The 18,659-nt window shown below is 41.8% G+C and overlaps 1 protein-coding gene across 3 annotated transcripts in view; it reads left to right on the forward strand.

Moving 5' to 3' along the window:
* Positions 1–7,562: 7,562 nt before the first annotated feature.
* LOC139581606 (PH and SEC7 domain-containing protein 2-like) overlaps positions 7,563–18,659 on the forward strand; it is a 55,275-nt gene continuing 44,178 nt past the window's right edge. For all 3 annotated transcript variants that reach the window (XM_071411552.1, XM_071411554.1, XM_071411553.1), the window contains exon 1: positions 7,563–7,936. In XM_071411552.1, coding sequence (XP_071267653.1) covers positions 7,852–7,936 — 85 coding nt within the window. In that variant the 5' untranslated portion in view covers positions 7,563–7,851. The remainder of the gene's footprint in view (positions 7,937–18,659) is intronic.

Consider the following 18,659-nt stretch of genomic DNA (forward strand, 5'->3'; position numbering starts at 1 on the left):
CTTGAGTTGTTGCTTCAATATATCCATATCATTTTCCTGCCTCATGATGCCATCTATTTTGTGAAGTACACCAGTCCCTCCTGCAGCAAAGCACCCCCACAACATGATGCTGCAACCCCCGTGCTTCACGGTTGGGATGGTGTTCTTCAGTTTGCAAGCATCCCCCTTTTTCCTCCAAACATAACGATGGTCATTATGGCCAAACAGTTCTATTTTTGTTTCATCAGACCAGAGGACATTTCTCCAAAAAGTACAATCTTTATCCCCATGTGCAGTTGCAAATCGTAGTCTGGCTTTTTTATGGCGGTTTTGGAGCAGTGGCTTCTTCCTTGCTGAGCGGCCTTTCAAGTTATGTCGATATAGGACTCGTTTTACTGTGGATATAGAAAATCTTGTACCTGTTTCCTCCAGCATCTTCACAAGGTCCTTTCCTGTTGTTCTGGGATTGATTTGCACTTTTCGCACCAAAGTACATTCATCTCTAGGAGACAGTCTCCTTTCTGAGCGGTATGACGGCTGGGTGGTCCCATGGTGTTATACTTGCGTACTATTGTTTGTACAGATGAACGTGGTACCTTCAGGCATTTGGAAATTGCTCCCAAGGATGAACCAGACTTGTGGAGGTCTACAATTTGTTTTCTGAGGTCTTGGCTGATTTATTTTGATTTTACCATGATGTCAAGCAAAGAGGCACTGAGTTTGAAGGTAGGCTTTGAAATACATCCACAGGTACACCTCCAATTGATTCAAATGATGACAATTAGCCTATCAGAAGCTTCTAAAGCCATGACATAATTTTCTGGAATTTTCCAAGTTGTATAAAGGTACAGTCAACTTAGTGTATGTAAACTTTGACCCACTGGAGTTGTGATACAGTGAATTATAAGTGAAATAATCTGTCTGTAAACAATTGTTGGAGAAATTACTTGTGTCATGCACAAAGTAGATGTCCTAACCGACTTGCAAAAACAATAGTTTGATAACAGGAAATTTGTGGAGTGGTTGAAAACGAATTTTAATGACTCCAACCTAAGTGTATGTAAACTTCTGACTTCAACTGTAGGTACAGCAGATCCCCTTATTGTGTGGGACACTTTTAAATGTGCCTTTAGAAGTCATTCAATTCAGTACTCATCTATAAAACAATGCAATTTAGGTCAAAAGAGTCCATATTACCAAATGAAATTGATGGAGTAACAGTAGAGATAGATAGCAATAAAAACTGTACCATGGATCCTCACAGTAATTTAGAGGAAAAAGAAAAAGAAATGGAGGAACTTATTCAAGAAAGATCCAGTGTAATATATTATAAAAATAAAGCGAATGGGGTGGAATATGGGGAAAGGTGCAACAAATTATTTTTCAATCTTCGACATAGAAATGCTACCAATTTTTTTTATTGATACTTGTTACAAATGATGGAATCACTTATGATTTACCGAACAATATTTTGAAAGAGGAAGTCAAGTACTTTAAGAATATATTTTTTTTATTTCAGTCTCCTCCATCTCCACTAACCGAAGCTAATTGTATAGATTTTTTCCCTATTAATAATGTAAAATTAACATCTGTACAGAAAGACTCTTGTGAAGGCTATATTACAGAGGAGGAACTTCTTGATGCAATTAAAGCCTTTAAGTCTGGGAAAACTCCAGGGCTGGATGGCATACCAGTGGAAGTATACCAAACGTTTTTGATATACTCAGAGGACCATTATTAGCATGTTTTAACCACTCCTATATAAATGCTAGATTATTGGACATGCAACAAGAAGGTCTGATTTCATTATTACTGAAACAGGATCCAAGTGGTATATCTAAAAATCCAGTCCATTTAACCATTTAAAACATGTGAGGCCTCTTACACAGTGTTGTGATGCAAAAATTCTAGCTAAATGTTTGGCTCATAGAATAGACAAGTGAAATATCTGGGAAACCAGGCCTGGTTTTCATAGCTGACTTTGTAAAAGCTTTTGATAAAATACGACTGGAGTTTATATATAAATGCCTGGAATATTTCAATTTTGGAGAATCTCTTATAAAATGGGTTAAAGTTATGAAAAGTAACCCTAGGTGTAAAATAGTAAATAATGGCTACATCTCAGAACGGTTTAAGCTGTCAAGAGGAGTGAAACAAGGTTGTCCACTATTGGCATATCTATTTATTATTGCCATCGAAATGTTAGCTGTTAGAATTGAATCCAACAATAATATTAAAGGATTAGAAGTCCACGGCTTAAAAACAAAAGGTGTCATTGTATGCTGATGATACATGTTTTCTTTTAAATCCACAATTAGAATCCCTCCACAGCATCATAGAGGATCTAGATACTTTTTCTAACCTCTCTGGATTAAAATCAAATTATGATAATTAATATTACGTATTGGATCACAAAAAATTCAACTTTTACATTACTGCGTAGTTTACCAATAAAATGGTCTGACGGGGATGTGGACATACTCGGTATACATATCCTGAAAGAAAGAAATGATCTCACTCCAATACATTTTAATAGATAGTTTGCAAAAATAGATAAGGTCTTGCTACCATGGAAAGGAAAATACCTGTCTATTTGTGGAAAAATCACCCTGACTAACTCTTTAGTCATATCACAGTTGACCTATTTGCTTATGGTTTTGCCTACACCTAGTGATCTGCTTTTTAAATTATATTAACAAAAAATATAAAATTTTATTTGGAATGGCAAGCCAGACAAAATTAAAAGGACCTATTTATATAATTAATATGAATTCGGAGGGCAGAAATTATTAAATATTAAAGCGTTAGACCTCTCATTAAAGGCATCAGTCACACAAGTAAGAATGTCTCACCAGATGTTCAAGAATGGCCTTTTTCCCTTTATTCAGATTGCAACTGCTCACTTTCAGTTACTTGAAAACAAAATAATCTCCAAAATAATGTTTATTTTTAAACAAGCCTATCCGATATGTATGAAAATACCCTCAAATTAAAGCTGACAGTTTACACTTCACCCTCATTGTCATTGTATCCTTCCAAACTCAAAGTGCTAGAGTACAGAACGAAAATAACAAAAAAATGGTCACTATCCAATGAATTATGGTGCTCACTGTATGTATATAGATAGATATATTTCCCCAAAAAATATATGGAGGACTGGAAATGGTGCAGACAATTACATTGATGGAAGCAACAATCTATCCGCAATATTAAAGCTTGTCCACCCCCTAAAAATAAATAAACATTTAAATATATAAAAAAGTATTATTCCATGTAATTCCTTTTTATCTCTGTAAGACTCACTGCAATATGTTTGCCTCTCCCTTAGTGGAACACACACACACACACACACACACACACACACACACACACACACACACACACACACACACACACACACACACACACACACACACACACACACACACACACACACACACACACACACACACACACACACACACACACACACACACACACACACAAACACACACACACACACACACACACACACACACACACACACACACACACACACACACACACTGTACTGATGTGGAGCTCTCTGATCTAACACACACACACACACACACACACACACACACACACACACAGACTGTACTGATGTGGAGCTCTCTGATCTAACACACACACAGAGACTGTACTGCTGTGGAGCTCTCTGATCTGACACATACACATGGATGCATGTGTATGTGTGGACCAGCTGTCTCAGTAAGCTCCATGTTGTTTACCCTAGCACAGTCTGGTGTGGGGCAGGCGGACGGACGGACGGACGGACGGACGGACGGACAGACAGACAGACAGACAGACAGACAGACAGACAGACAGACAGACAGCTGTAAACACTGTATCGATGTACATCTTGAGGATTTCTGTCTTTAATTCCAGCTCAGTCTCAGTCTATCTGTGCATGTGTGTGTGTGACTGCGTCCATGTGAGCCCAAGCTGCGTCTGTCTGTATGTGTATGTGTTGGCTACATGCGGTAGCCAGTGTGGTAGCCAGTGATTCTGAGCCACAGACTCAAATGTCTCATATCATATCACCCGTCTAGGAACCCTCCCCCCCTCTCTCCCATTTAGGTTGATTGATCAAAGTGTAATTATTAGAGTTAGCAAAACAACATTATATACTACACAACTACACACTGATCATAACTTCACACTGATCATAACTTCACACTGATCATAACTACACATTGATCATAACTACACATTGATCATAACTACACTGATCATAACTATCATAACTACACATGGATCATAACTACACACCGATCATAACTACACATTGATCATAACTACACATTTGTCATAACTACACACTGATCACAACTACACACTGATCATAACTACACATTGATCATAACTACACACTGATCATAATTACACACTGATCATAACTACACACTGATCATAACTACACATTGGTTATAACTACACATTGGTTATAACTACACATTGGTCATAACTCCACACTGATCACAACTACACACTGATCATAACTACACATTGATCATAACTACACACTGATCATAATTACACACTGATCATAACTACACACTGATCATAATTACACATTTACCTCTCCTTACCCCCTCCCTCCCTCCACCTCCTCACCAACCAAAACACTAGCCATTACCTCTCCTTACCCCCTCCCTCCACCCTCTCACCAACCAAAACACTAGCCGTTACCTCTCCTTACCCTCCTCCCTCCATCCTCTTCACTCCCCAGCCTCCATCCTCCTCACCCCCTCCCATTGTCACATATGGGAATTCCACTGTTCCCAACAGGGCTAGTCCATCAGAATTCTGCAGCTGTCATTAGGGGACACACCTCTCTTCTCTTCTCCTCTCCTCTATCACTCCATCAGGCCATCCCCTGGGATACAGGCATGGGGGTGGGGTGGACAAGGGGGTTGGTTTTAAGGGTGAGGGGCAGATGGTCCACTAATGGATAAGTAATCAGGATTGACAGTGGGTACTTCCCAAATGGCATCCTATTCTCTACATAGTGCGGGACTTTTGACCAAAGCCCAATGGGTCCACAGAAGTAGTGTACTATGTAGGTAATAGGGTGCCATTTGGGGCAGAATTGGTTCTGTGAAGGGGGGTTTCCCCCATTATACTGCAGGCAGCCTTGTCATGGTCATCTGTACTCTGTGGACCCTCTTTGTCATATCCTCTCTCTCCCCCTCCCCCTTCCGCTCTCTCTGTCTCTCACTCTCCCTCTGTCTTTCACTCTCCCTCTGTCTCTCACTCTCTCTCTCACTCTCCCTCACGCTCTCTCTCTGTCTCTCACTCTCCCACACGCTCTCTCTCTCTTCCACTCTCACTCTCCCTCCGTCTTTCACTCTCCCTCTGTCTCTCACTCTCCCTCTGTCTCTCTCTCTCTCTCTGTCTCTCACTCTATCTCACTCGCCCTTACTCTCCCCCACGCTCTCTCTCTCTTTCACTCTCCCTCTGTCTTTCACTCTCTCTCTGTCTCTCACTCTCTCACTCTCACTCTCCCTCACGCTCACTCTCTCTCTCACTCTCCCTCACACTCTCTCTATGTCTATCACTGTAGCTCTCTCCTTCCCTATCTGGAATGCCTCTCTAATTCTGGACTGTCTCTACCCCTCTACGACCCCTTTCTTTACCTCTTTCTATCTCTTTGTCTTCTGTCTTTCTCTCTGATGCACCTCTCCACCTCCCCCAGTCTGTCTTTCTTTCTGATGCAACTCTCCACCTCCCCCAGTCTCTCTTTCATGTGTTATTGATTGCTGTGCTCCTCCTTGGCCGAGGTGTCTAATGGGTGTGAGGTTGTTCTGTATAGGTTGGCAGCATCACTGATGCATTGTACATCCAGGATGAACACACAGGTTGGAACTGTTTACAAAGGGAAACAGACTTGAGCAGAATCAAATGTATGGTTGCAGAATGCTGCAAAGTACAGTAATGTCTGCTGCTCTTGAACATGCCCCTGAGAAGCACCCATAGAACTAAAGCGAGACACTGTTAAAAGGGTGTTGCAAGGACAATGCTAATTGTTCAGGTGAACGTCACACAACTTTGAATGTCATACAACTTTGCCTTCCTGAACGAAGCCTCGTTCTGCTTTTTGACTTGGCGTCACGGATGCAGGTGTTTGGAAGGGAGGTAGGGAGAGCGAGAGAGAGAGAGAGGGATGGCATGGATGGAGGGGTGAGATGTCCTCTACTCCTATGTCAAGGGCATTATTAGCACAGGCTCCATCAATACTCAACCTCTTGTTGTCAGCCACTGAAGTAATCCAAGCCAAATCATTCATCCTATCTAGTATAATATAGATTGACAATGCTTTCATCTTACAGAAATTGTGCAAAATAATAATATTAGGCCACTTAGAAGAAGCTTTCCTCACAAGTGACTTAAAGTGCAGTGAGTACATACATTTGTTATATGTAATCCATAAGGGAATTGAACCAACAACCTTGGTGTTGCTAGTGCCACAATATTCCTAACTGAACCACACAGGACTATACATTGCCTGTGTTGTTCTTCTCCTACAAGTTTATTCCCTGGCAGGAAATTGAAAACAACACCATTTTCTTGTAGACTAGTCTCTCACCTCAACCTTAGCTAATTTGGTTCTGGGTGCAGAGATGATGTAAGTACCAGAGCTACCTAAAGCATAGCTAAAAGCACCTAAACTTTCCTCAGTGAAACTGTCACCAAAGCGTTCCTTCCCATGAACTTTGAACCCTCCTGTCTGTCACAGGTATTACCTAACACATCCATCTGAGAACAAGCAGTCCCATCAATATATGCTGCAGTTAGGTCAATGGGGGATACTGGTAGTACTTTTGAGATAAAATATACTTCCTGTAACATGGTATTTGATAGAGAAATATCTTGTTGTTATATTCAAAGATAAACCCTATTCATTGATTTCTGTAAGGGACATTTCAAGCCTGCTTCCTTTGGTAACACAACAACTACCTGCAAAATATATATTTTACAGAAACCATACAAAATATCCATGTATCCTGTTTTACATAACCTAACAGTGCATGTGTCATCTATGTTGATATGCTGACACTGGAATACAGGCACTGGGATACAGGCACTGGAATACAGGCACTGGGATAAAGACAGTGGGATAAAGACAGTGGGATAAAGACAGTGGGATAAAGACAGTGGAATAAAGACAGTGGGATAAAGACAGTGTGATAAAGACACATGGATAAAGACAGTGGGATAAAGACAGTGGGATAAAGACAGTGGAATAAAGACAGTGGGATAAAGACAGTGGGATAAAGACAGTGGAATAAAGACAGTGGGATAAAGACAGTGGGATAAAGACAGTGGGATAAAGACACATGGATAAAGACAGTGGGATAAAGACAGTGGGATAAAGACACATGGATAAAGGCCCTTTGCGCCATGTAAACTATAGCCAAATGACTAAAAAGAGTATGTATTTATATGGCTATAAGTAAGCCAAACCTCCTCTCTATCCTGAGTTAGTGGTAAATGGAATCATAACACAGGCCCGAGACACAGACAGTCCCACTCTGCCCGCGAGCCTCAGAACACTGATTGGAACTGGAGATCGATGCTCCTCGCGTGCAGCAGGGGAGGAGAGGGACGCGACTGCACATCCGCTCGTTTACACAGACGCCCCCATCCACGCGCAATCGGTCTACTCATTTCCCACCGGCTGGACCTCCCCCATGCCTGAGCCAGTGTGTGGTGGCGAGACAAGCCTACTGTACCGCCAGAGTCCGTGAGGGGAACAGTTGCTTGCTGGGCAGATTAGACGATACCAGTCGGGAAGGACGCGGCACGAAGAGGACCAAACAGACCCACGGTCTATGTTCCCCCGCGTGGATGGATGGACCGAGAGAGAATACAACCTGGACCTGCAGTGCAGAACTGGCTTTTCAGGCTACCTTTGATTCAACGCATTTTGTTGGTGAGTGCAATAGTGGGTGCCTGATATTGTTATGAATTTAATGTTATTATAGCTAGGCTGTAGATAGATTTAGCGTTCACAAATGATTTAATTCCATAAAGAACCAAAGCCTATATAGCCATCCGATTAATAATCTGGAATCCGATTAAATGGGATAATTGAAAGGCTTTCTTTTCAAAATCCCTATCCTTGTACCAGGACAAAAATGCATAGAGGAAAGTGGAAGCAGCTGCATGTTTCTTACTGTCGTTTTAGTCTACCGGTGGGGGTCTGGGACTCTCTCTGTCTATTGAGTTAATATGCAGTGTGTGGGCCACGGGGTTTTGTTTAGGGGGTTTCTACCCTCAACTGAGCAGAGGGAGAAAAGTGAGTCGATCTTGAAAAGCGACCAAGGTCTATTTTGGAGAGGAAAAGAAAAGCACCGGTCTCATTTAACCCGAGCAGTGTCTCCAAACCATCCTGTTGTCATGGTTACTGCTCGAGGAGGTTGGGAGAATATGTCTGCATCTAGGCTGCGCGCGGGCTCTGTGTGTGTGAATGAGAGTGAGAATGTGTGCAGAGCAGCCTGTCTTGTTGTTTTTGTATTTTTGAGCTATTCCAGGCCACACATTTTGTGAGTAAGATAGATGTAGGCTACAGGATTGCCCAGTGCTGTGGGTCCCACACTCCCACTAAAGATGGGTTGTTCAGAACAGGTGTCTGATAACAGTCCTCTCACCCCTGAGCCACGAGCCGCTATTATCTTAATTATAGTATTTATCCGTCAAGTCTAAATCCATTGTAATAATGCTTCTTGGGACGTCAAGTCTCCTGTCCTGAAAACCTGGGCTCATTTGAATACACGGCTAAATAACGTTTTGATTCACAGCCCAATTGTTAACCGTCTGTAAGTGCTTCTCTTCTCGCAAATTAATTCAGCCCTTCAATCGAGGCGTCAGACATCCAGACATCCAGACACCCAGTGGCGCTGTTAGACGGGTGGGTGAGAGGGTGGGTGGGTGAGGTGGTGGGTAAAAAATATATCTCCATGTGGCAGAGAGAAAAATGTGCAGTAGGACTATTATAGCTAATCTCATGCTATTTTACACATTTTGCCATGAAGCTGAGAGAAAATTTTGCTGTTTTAGAGCTCAGGGATTCTTGAAAGATGGGACAATCTAAATGTTTTCCCACAAATAATTGTCTTAATATTAACAACATTTGAAATATATAGTTTGATAGACCAAGGTATCAGCTATCAATCCATATAAAGTAACAAATGCCACTAATTTAATTCATATCAACTCATCAGACACCATAAAATCATAAAAAAGCATTTAATTTTTACAATTATTGTCCAACAAGTGTTTAAAGGCCTTGATAGTTTAATTCCAATATTAGATTATTCAAATATGTAATGCAAATCTCCAAACATTTCGTTAGAATTTTGGAATGTTTTTATAGATTTAGATAATAAAATAAAATTTAAAAAGCAAACATTATCCCTTAGGTATAGTACAGCAAATACTTCAATTGTGTAGAATAGTGATTAAAATACTTTTTCTGAATATTGACCAAAAAATATTGATGGAGTTGACAAGCTGCTGACAGAGTTGAAAAGCTGCTGACAGAGTTGACAACCTGACACTCAAAACAGACATATTTTTGCCTCTAAAACTAAAATTTCAAATCAAATATCTGTAAATATGGAAAATGATTCATTTGAAAGTCCCCAATAAAAACAGAACCATTCTATCAGACATTTCCAGCACTCTGGCGGAGTTGATGTTTTAAGGAGTTGACAAAAATTGAATTTTTCTTCTTTCAAGTGGTATACACAGTAGCAATTTAGTTTTTCTTCAGTTGCTTTACGACTCTAAAACCTAATTGAATATAACATATTTGAACCAAAATTGCTATCTTTTAGGAATCACAGTTTTGAGATAATTGCAAGGAACTACATAAGATAATTGTTCAGTTAGTATCCATTATTGTCCCTTTTTAGGATTTTAAACACTTTTTTGGAAAAGTTTTAAATTGGGATCCTTTGCTCTGGAAAAGGACATTTCCAGGTATAGAGCCGACATGGAAATGAATAATATTGAAAGCATTTAGAAAATTCCCAAAACAAATATTTTCCCTTATAAAATTCCCCTGAATCTAAATGTATTTTTAATATTTTTTCTTTTACCCCTTTTTCTCCCCAATTTCCTGATATCCAATTGGTAGTTTCAGTCTAGTTGCAACTCCCCTAAGGACTTGGGAGAGGCGCCATGCGTACTCCGAAACACGACCCTGCATACCCGCACTACTTCTTGACACACAGCTCGCTTAACCCGGAAGCCAGCTGCAACAATGTGTCAGAGGAAACACCGTCTAGCTGGCGACCTAAGTCAGCTTGCAGGTGCCCAGCCCGCCACAAGAAATCGCTAGAGCGTGATGGGACAAGGAAATGCCAGCCAAACCCTCTCCTAACCCGGACAACGCTGGGCCAATTTTGCACCGCCTCATGGTTCTCCCGGTCACGACCGGCTGTGACACAGCCTGGGATCGAACCCGGGTTTGTAGTGACATCTCATGCACTGCGATGCAGTGCCTTAGACCGCTGCGCCACTTGGAAGCCCCTGAATGTAAATTTTAAGCTGAAATAGCGCAACAAAATAAAATAAATGTAACTACAAAAATAAAGTTTTCTTTCAAGAATCTCTGAGCAAATCTTCTGCTATTCTACAAATGTTCAAATGTTTATTTAACCTTTATTTAACTAGGCAAGTCAGTTAAGGACAAATAGACTACAGACGCCTCCTCAAGCACTGAGATGCAGTGCCTTAGACCGCTGGGCAACTCGCTGTGACATATTTTGCCATGAGGCTGAGAGAAAATTGTGCAGTTTTAAAGTAATTTCCTGTAATTCTAAACATTTCATAGCTCATGAGCTGTTCATATTATATCTGGGAGGCCGACCTCTGGGGTGGGGTTGGGTGCCCCCAAAAGCTTGTGGGCCCCCCTGCCTTGCGGGAGATGCAGGAGTTTGTGCTACGCCAGTGCAGACACCCTTGCACCAGCCAGTCCCCAGACACAAGACACTGCCTAACATGCTTTCCCACTCTCTCTCCTCTCTCTTTCCCACTCTCTCTCCTCTCTCTTTCCCACTCTCTCTCCTCTCTCTCACTCTCCCTCTCGCCAGTCTCATCCACCCCTTTCCATTTATTTTCTCGGGAAAAAAGTGAATTAGCAGCCAATAAAAAAAGAGAATCGGGGTTACATTTAAGATTGATGCCATGACATGAATTAGATGAAGTCATTGTAAAGAGCTATAATGACACAATGCAACACGACGTCTGACCTTGATGCAATAGAAGTGACATATCAGGGTGAGATGCAGATATTCATGGTTCACTGGGCTGGAGTGGCTAGTAGGGCGGTTTGTATTCGTCTGCCTTAAGGAACAATGACATGCGCTGGGGAAAGACTCAGTCACCGAGCCAGCAACTGTAGCCAGTCTACTGAAGTGTGTGTGTGTGTGTGTGTGTGCGTGCGTGCGTGTGTGTGTGTGTGTGTGTGTGTGTGTGTGTGTGTGTGCGTGCGTGCGTGCGTGCGTGCGTGTGCGTCTGTGTGTGAGCTTGTGTGTTTGTGTGGCTACTGTATGTCTGGATATAATGTCTCTAGTGCGTGCATATAACGTTCTGCCTGTAGATACAACATGCTGCTTGGAGATAGAACATTTTGCCTGTAGATACAACATGTTGCCTGTATATATAACATGCTGCCTGTAGATTCCACATGCTGCCTGTAGGTATAACATGCTGCCTGTAGGTATAACATGCTGCCTGTAGATATAACATGCTGCCTGTAGGTATAACATGCTGCCTGTAGATTCCACATGCTGCCTGTAGATTCAACATGCTACCTGTAGATACAACATGCTTCCTGTAGATACAACATTCTGCCTGTAGATACAACATTCTGCCTGTAGATACAACATTCTGCCTGTAGATTCCACATGCTAACTGTAGATTCAACATGCTGCCTGTAGATACAACATGCTGCCTGTAGATACAACATGCTTCCTGTAGATACAACATTCTACCTGTAGATACAACAAGCTGCCTGTAGGTATAACATGCTGCCTGTAGATACAACATTCTACCTGTAGATACAACAAGCTGCCTGTAGGTATAACATGCTGCCTGTAGATACAACATGCTGCCTGTAGATACAACATGCTGCCTGTAGATACAACATGCTGCCTGTAGGTATAACCTTCTACATGTGGATACAACATGCTGCCTGTAGATACAACATGCTGCCTGTAGATACAACATGCTGCCTGTAGATACAACATGCTGCCTGTAGGTATAACCTTCTACATGTGGATACAATGTGCTGCCTGTAGGTATAACCTTCTACATGTGGATACAATGTGCTGCCTGTAGGTATAACCTTCTACATGTGGATACAATGTGCTGCCTGTAGGTATAACCTTCTACACGTGGATACAATGTGCTGCCTGTAGATACAACATGCTGCCTGTAGGTATAACCTTCTACATGTGGATACAATGTGCTGCCTGTAGGTATAACCTTCTACATGTGGATACAATGTGCTGCCTGTAGGTATAACCTTCTACATGTGGATACAGCATGCTGCCTGTAGGTACAAAATGCTGCCTGTAGGTATAACCTTCTACATGTGGATACAACATGCTGCCTGTAGATACAACATGCTGCCTGTAGATACAACATGCTGCCTGTAGATACAACATGCTGCCTGTAGGTATAACCTTCTACATGTGGATACAATGTGCTGCCTATAGGTATAACCTTCTACATGTGGATACAATGTGCTGCCTGTAGGTATAACCTTCTACATGTGGATACAATGTGCTGCCTGTAGGTATAACCTTCTACATGTGGATACAGCATGCTGCCTGTAGATACAACATGCTGCCTGTAGATACAACATGCTGCCTGTAGATACAACATGCTGCCTGTAGATACAACATGCTGCCTGTAGGTATAACCTTCTACATGTGGATACAATGTGCTGCCTGTAGGTATAACCTTCTACATGTGGATACAGCATGCTGCCTGTAGGTACAAAATGCTGCCTGTAGGTATAACCTTCTACATGTGGATACAGCATGCTGCCTGTAGGTACAAAATGCTGCCTGTAGGTATAACCTTCTACATGTGGATACAATGTGCTGCCTGTAGGTATAACCTTCTACATGTGGATACAGCATGCTGCCTGTAGGTATAACCTTCTACATGTGGATACAGCATGCTGCCTGTAGGTACAAAATGCTGCCTGTAGGTATAACCTTCTACATGTGGATACAATGTGCTGCCTGTAGATGCAACATTTTGCTACAACATTCTGCCTCTAAATACAACATGCTGCCTGTTGATACAACATTCTGCCTGTTGATACAACATGCTGCCTGTAGATACAGCATGCTGCCTGTAGATACAACATGCTGCCTGTAGGTATAACCTTCTACCTGTAGATATAACATGCTGCCTGTTGATATAACATGCTGCCTGTAGATACAACATGCTGCCTGAATATACAACATGCTGACTGTAGATAAAACATGCTGCCTTTAGTTACAACCTGCTGCATGTGGATACAACATGCTGCCTGCAGATATAACATGCTGCATGTTGATACAACATGCTGCCTGTAAATACAAGATTCTGCCTGTAGATACAACATGCTGCCTATAGATATAACATTCTGCCTGTATATACCACATTCTGCCTGTTGATACAACATGCTGCCTGTAGATAAAACATGCTGTCTGTAGGTATAACATGCTGCCTGTAGATATAACATGCTGCCTGTAGGTATAACATGCTGCCTGTAGATATAACATGCTGCCTTTTGATACAACATGCTGCCTGTAAATACAAGATTCTGCCTGTAGATACAACAATGCTGCCTATAGATATAACATTCTGCCTGTATATACCACATTCTGCCTGTTGATACAACATGCTGCCTGTAGATAAAACATGCTGCCTGTAGGTATAACATGCTGCCTGTAGATATAACATGCTGCCTGTAGGTATAACATGCTGCCTGTAGATATAACATGCTGCCTGTAGATACAACATGCTGCCTTTAGAAAAAACATGCTTTTACAATATTCTGCCTTCAGATACAACATGCTGCCTGTAGATACAACATGCTGCCTGTAGATACAACATTCTGCCTGTATATACAACATTCTGCCTTCAGATATAACATGCTGCCTGTAGATATAACATGCTGCCTGTAGATACAACATGCTGCCTGTAGATACAACATGCTGCCTGTAGATACAACATGCTGCCTGTAGATACAACATGCTTCCTGTAGATACAACATTTTGCTTCAACATTCTGCCTGTGTATACAACATTCTGCCTGTTGATACAAAATACTGCCTGTAGATACAACATTTTGCTACAACTTTCTGCCTGTAAATACAACATGCTACTTTTAGATACAACATGCTGCCTGTAGGTATAACATGCTGCCTGTAGATACAACATTATGCCTGAAGAAACAGCATACTGCCTGTAGATACAACATGCTGCTTCAACATTCTGCTTGTAGATTTAACATGCTGCTGCATATATGACATGCTGCCTGTAGGTACAACATGCAGTCTCTATATATAACATGCTGCCTGTAGTAGATACAACATGCTGCCTGTAGATACAACATACTGTCTGTAGATACAACGTGCTGCCTGTAGATATAACATTTTACCTGTATATATAATATTCTGCCTGTAGATTCAACATGCTGCCTGTAGGTATAACATTATGCCTGTAGATATAACATTATGCCTGTAGATACAACATTCTGCCTGTTGATACAATAGTCTGCATGTAGATACAACATGCTGCCTATAGATACAACATGCTGCCTGTAGATATAACATGCTGCCTGTAGATACAACATTCTGCCTGTAGATACAACATGCTGCCTGTAGATACAAAATACTGCCTGTCGATACAACATGCTGATTCAACATTCTGCTTGTAGATTGAACATGCTGCTGCAAAATTAACATGCTGCCTGTAGATATAACATGCTGCCTGTAGATACAACATGCTGCCTGTAGATACAACGTGCTGCCTGTAGATAAAACATGCTGCCTGTAGGTATAACATGCTGCCTGTAGATACAACATGCTGCCTGTAGATACAACATGCTGCCTGTAGGTATAACATGCTGCCTGTAGATACAACATGCTGCCTGTTGATACAACATGCTGCCTGTAGGTATAACATGCTGCCTGTATATACAACATGCTGCCTGTGGATACAACATGCTGCTACAATATTCTGCCTGTTGGTATAACATGCTGCCTGTAGATACAACATACTGTCTGTAGATACAACATGCTGTCTGTAGATACAACATGCTGCCTGTAGATACAATGTTCTGGCTTTTGATACAACATGCTGCCTGTAGATACAACATGCTGCTACAATATTCTGCCTGTTGATACAACATGCTGCCTGTAGATACAACATACTGTCTGTAGATACAACATGCTGTCTGTAGATACAACATGCTGCCTGTAGATACAATGTTCTGCCTGTAGATATATATTGCTGCCTGTAGATACAACATGCTGCCTGTTGGAACAACATCCTTCCACAACATTCTGCCTGTAGATACAACATTCTGCCTGTATACACAACATGCTGCTTTTATATATAATATGCTGCCTGTAGATACAACATGCTGTCTTTAGATACAACATGCTGCTTGTAGATACAACATGCTGCCTGTAGATACAACATGCTGCCTGTAGATACAAGATTCTGCCTGTAGATACAACATTTTGCTTCAACTTTCTGCCTGTATATACAACATTCTGCCTGTAAATACAACATGCTGCCTGTAGTTACAAAATACTGCCTGTCGATACAACATATTGCCTGTAGATACAACATGATGCCTATAGATACAACATGCTGCCTGTAGATATAACATGCTGCCTGTAGATACAACATGCTGCCTGTAGTTACAAAATACTGCCTGTCGATACAACATATTGCCTGTAGATACAACATGATGCCTATAGATACAACATGTTGCCTGTAGATAAAACAAGCTGCCTGTTGAATAACTTTTCAAACTCAGTAGTAGTTCTCAGTAGTAGTTCTCAGTAGTAATTCTCAGTAGTAGTTCTCAGTAGTAATTCTCAGTAGTAATTCTCAGTAGTAAATCTCAGTAGTTGTTCTCAGTAGTAGTTCTCAGTAGTAGTTCTCAGTAGTAATTCTCAGTAGTTATTCTCAGTAGTAATTCTCAGTAGTAGTTCTCAGTAGTAATTCTCAGTAGTAATTCTCAGTAGTAGTTCTCTGTAGTAGTTCTCAGTAGTAGCTCTTAGTAGTAATTCTCAGTAGTAGTTCTCAGTAGTAATTCTTCGTAGTAATTCTCAGTAGTAATTCTCAGTAGTAATTCTCAGTAGTAGTTCTCAGTAGTAGTTCTCAGTAGTAGTTCTCAGTAGTAGTTCTCAGTAGTAGTTCTCAGTAGTAATTCTCAGTAGTAATTCTCAGTAGTAATTCTCAGTAGTAGTTCTCAGTAGTAGTTCTCAGTAGTAGTTCTCAGTAGTAATTTTTTGTGCAAAAGTGTTTTCTTTAGTATTCTCTCTGCTGCATTAAACAGACCAATCATGCTTATTACTGTTGTCTCCCAGAGGAATGGAGCCTTGTCTTGATCAATAAATAACCAACCAGACCTGTGTGTGTGTGTGTGTGTGTGTGTGTGTGTGTGTGTGTGTGTGTGTGTGTGTGTGTACTCTATGTGGGTGTGTGTGACGGAGAGAATGAGAGAAAGAGGTCTTAGAGAGACACTATGGTTCTTGTCGGTAGTATTTCAACTTGATTGGCAGATGATGTGTGTGTGTGTACATGCGTGCATGTGCGTCTTTGGAGCAAGTAAGTGAATTCTGGTTTGGTCAGCAGAATAGTGGGCTCTAAGGCCTTATCAATTCTCCTTTAATACTATCACAGCATCTGCCAATCAAACTGACACACACACACACACACACACACACACACACAGTGCATAACAATGTGAGGTGGGGTATGGGCACAGGAACACATCTGCCAGCTCCTGAGCAGTGGGACTCTTACTGCTGCTCTACATAGCTGTCCTCCTGTTTAGGCGAGTCACACCCAACAACACTGTCAACAACATAACCGAGAGCGCAGGTGTGTGTGCATGTGAGAAATAGAGGCAGAACATCCATAGCTTTGATGTTTGATTATATAAGTGTTTGATTGTATTTGGCTGTCTATTTGTGTGTTTGGGTGTTTTGGTTGTGTGCGTTGGAGTGTGGTAATGTGGGACTAGGCATGTGGGTGTGATAATACTGTCTATATAAATGTGTCTGACTCGGCATGTCACTTGTTGTATCTGCTTCATGTGGTTATGTCATTCATTTTAGTCTGCTCTTTACTTCATCCTGGTCCATAGGGTTGGGAGGTTCAGCCTGGTCCATAGGGTTGGGAGGTTCAGCCTGGTCCATAGGGTTGGGAGGTTCAGCCTGGTCCATAGGGTTGGGAGGTTCAGCCTGGTCCATAGGGTTGGGAGGTTCAGCCTGGTCCATAGGGTTGGGAGGTTCAACCTGGTCCATAGGGTTGGGAGGTTCAGTCTGGTCCATAGGGTTGGGAGGTTCAGCCTGGTCCATAGGGTTGGGAGGTTCATCCTGGTCCATAGGGTTGGGAGGTTCAGCCTGGTCCATAGGGTTGGGAGGTTCAACCTGGTCCATAGGGTTGGGAGGTTCAGCCTGGTCCATAGGGTTGGGAGGTTGGAGACATAGTTGCAAGCAAATCATAACCGACTCCAACACGTACCTCAAATCTGCTTACACCTACTAATGTAAGGCCGTAGGTTATCCGCCGGTCTATTAATGCTGATGAATCAGCAGACAATGTGAGGTCAGTGCACAGAGACTCTGTCTTTATTAATGTGGCTACATAGAAGTAGGGAAAACAATACATGGGAAGATGGAATGGCGGCTCCTCCAAAATCGACTATAATTTCAGGAAGAGTTCTTTGTTCCAAAAGCCTTGTTCTCTGTACAGTACCCAATTACATTACAGCCAAACAATAACAGGAACACTGACTGCTAAAATAAAATACCAAATCACATTATCACAGTCCGATAATACATTAGCCACATTATCTTATGCTGGTGCTGCTTCCAGCCTAATGAAACACAACCTAGACCAATGAAGAGTGAGACTCACTGCCCATCTCCAGCTGATGTTCCAATAGAAATTGGTGCTTGGTGTCCATAAGGTTGCAGGTTTAAATCCCCGGTGGGCATTCAGCATATGGACCCCAGAACAGGGCACTTAACCTGAGTGCTTTGTGTTAGCCATTCAGCTGTGAAAAGAGGAGAAATGAAGCGGTGAATGAGTGATGTGCGATGTGATGTGATATGTGATGTGAGATGTGAGGAGGAGTAGAGGAGCTGCTGTGTGGATTAAAGGCCTGCTGCTCTGGAGAAAAGATGACTGTCAGATGGATCCTTTTGACATGGATCTGAAGGGGCTTTAAAATGATCTTCCTTTGCTCGTTTTCTCTCTCACTCTCCTTCTTGTGCCGCTCGTTTTCTCCTTCTTTTGAACTGTTCTTTAGAGGAGATATCATTCTAGACACACACACAGACATTGAGACAAGCACGTACACACATACACACACCCACACACATGCACAAATACTGGGCG

Source organism: Salvelinus alpinus, chromosome 7 (genome assembly GCF_045679555.1).
Source record: "Salvelinus alpinus chromosome 7, SLU_Salpinus.1, whole genome shotgun sequence".
Lineage (NCBI taxonomy): Eukaryota > Metazoa > Chordata > Actinopteri > Salmoniformes > Salmonidae > Salvelinus > Salvelinus alpinus.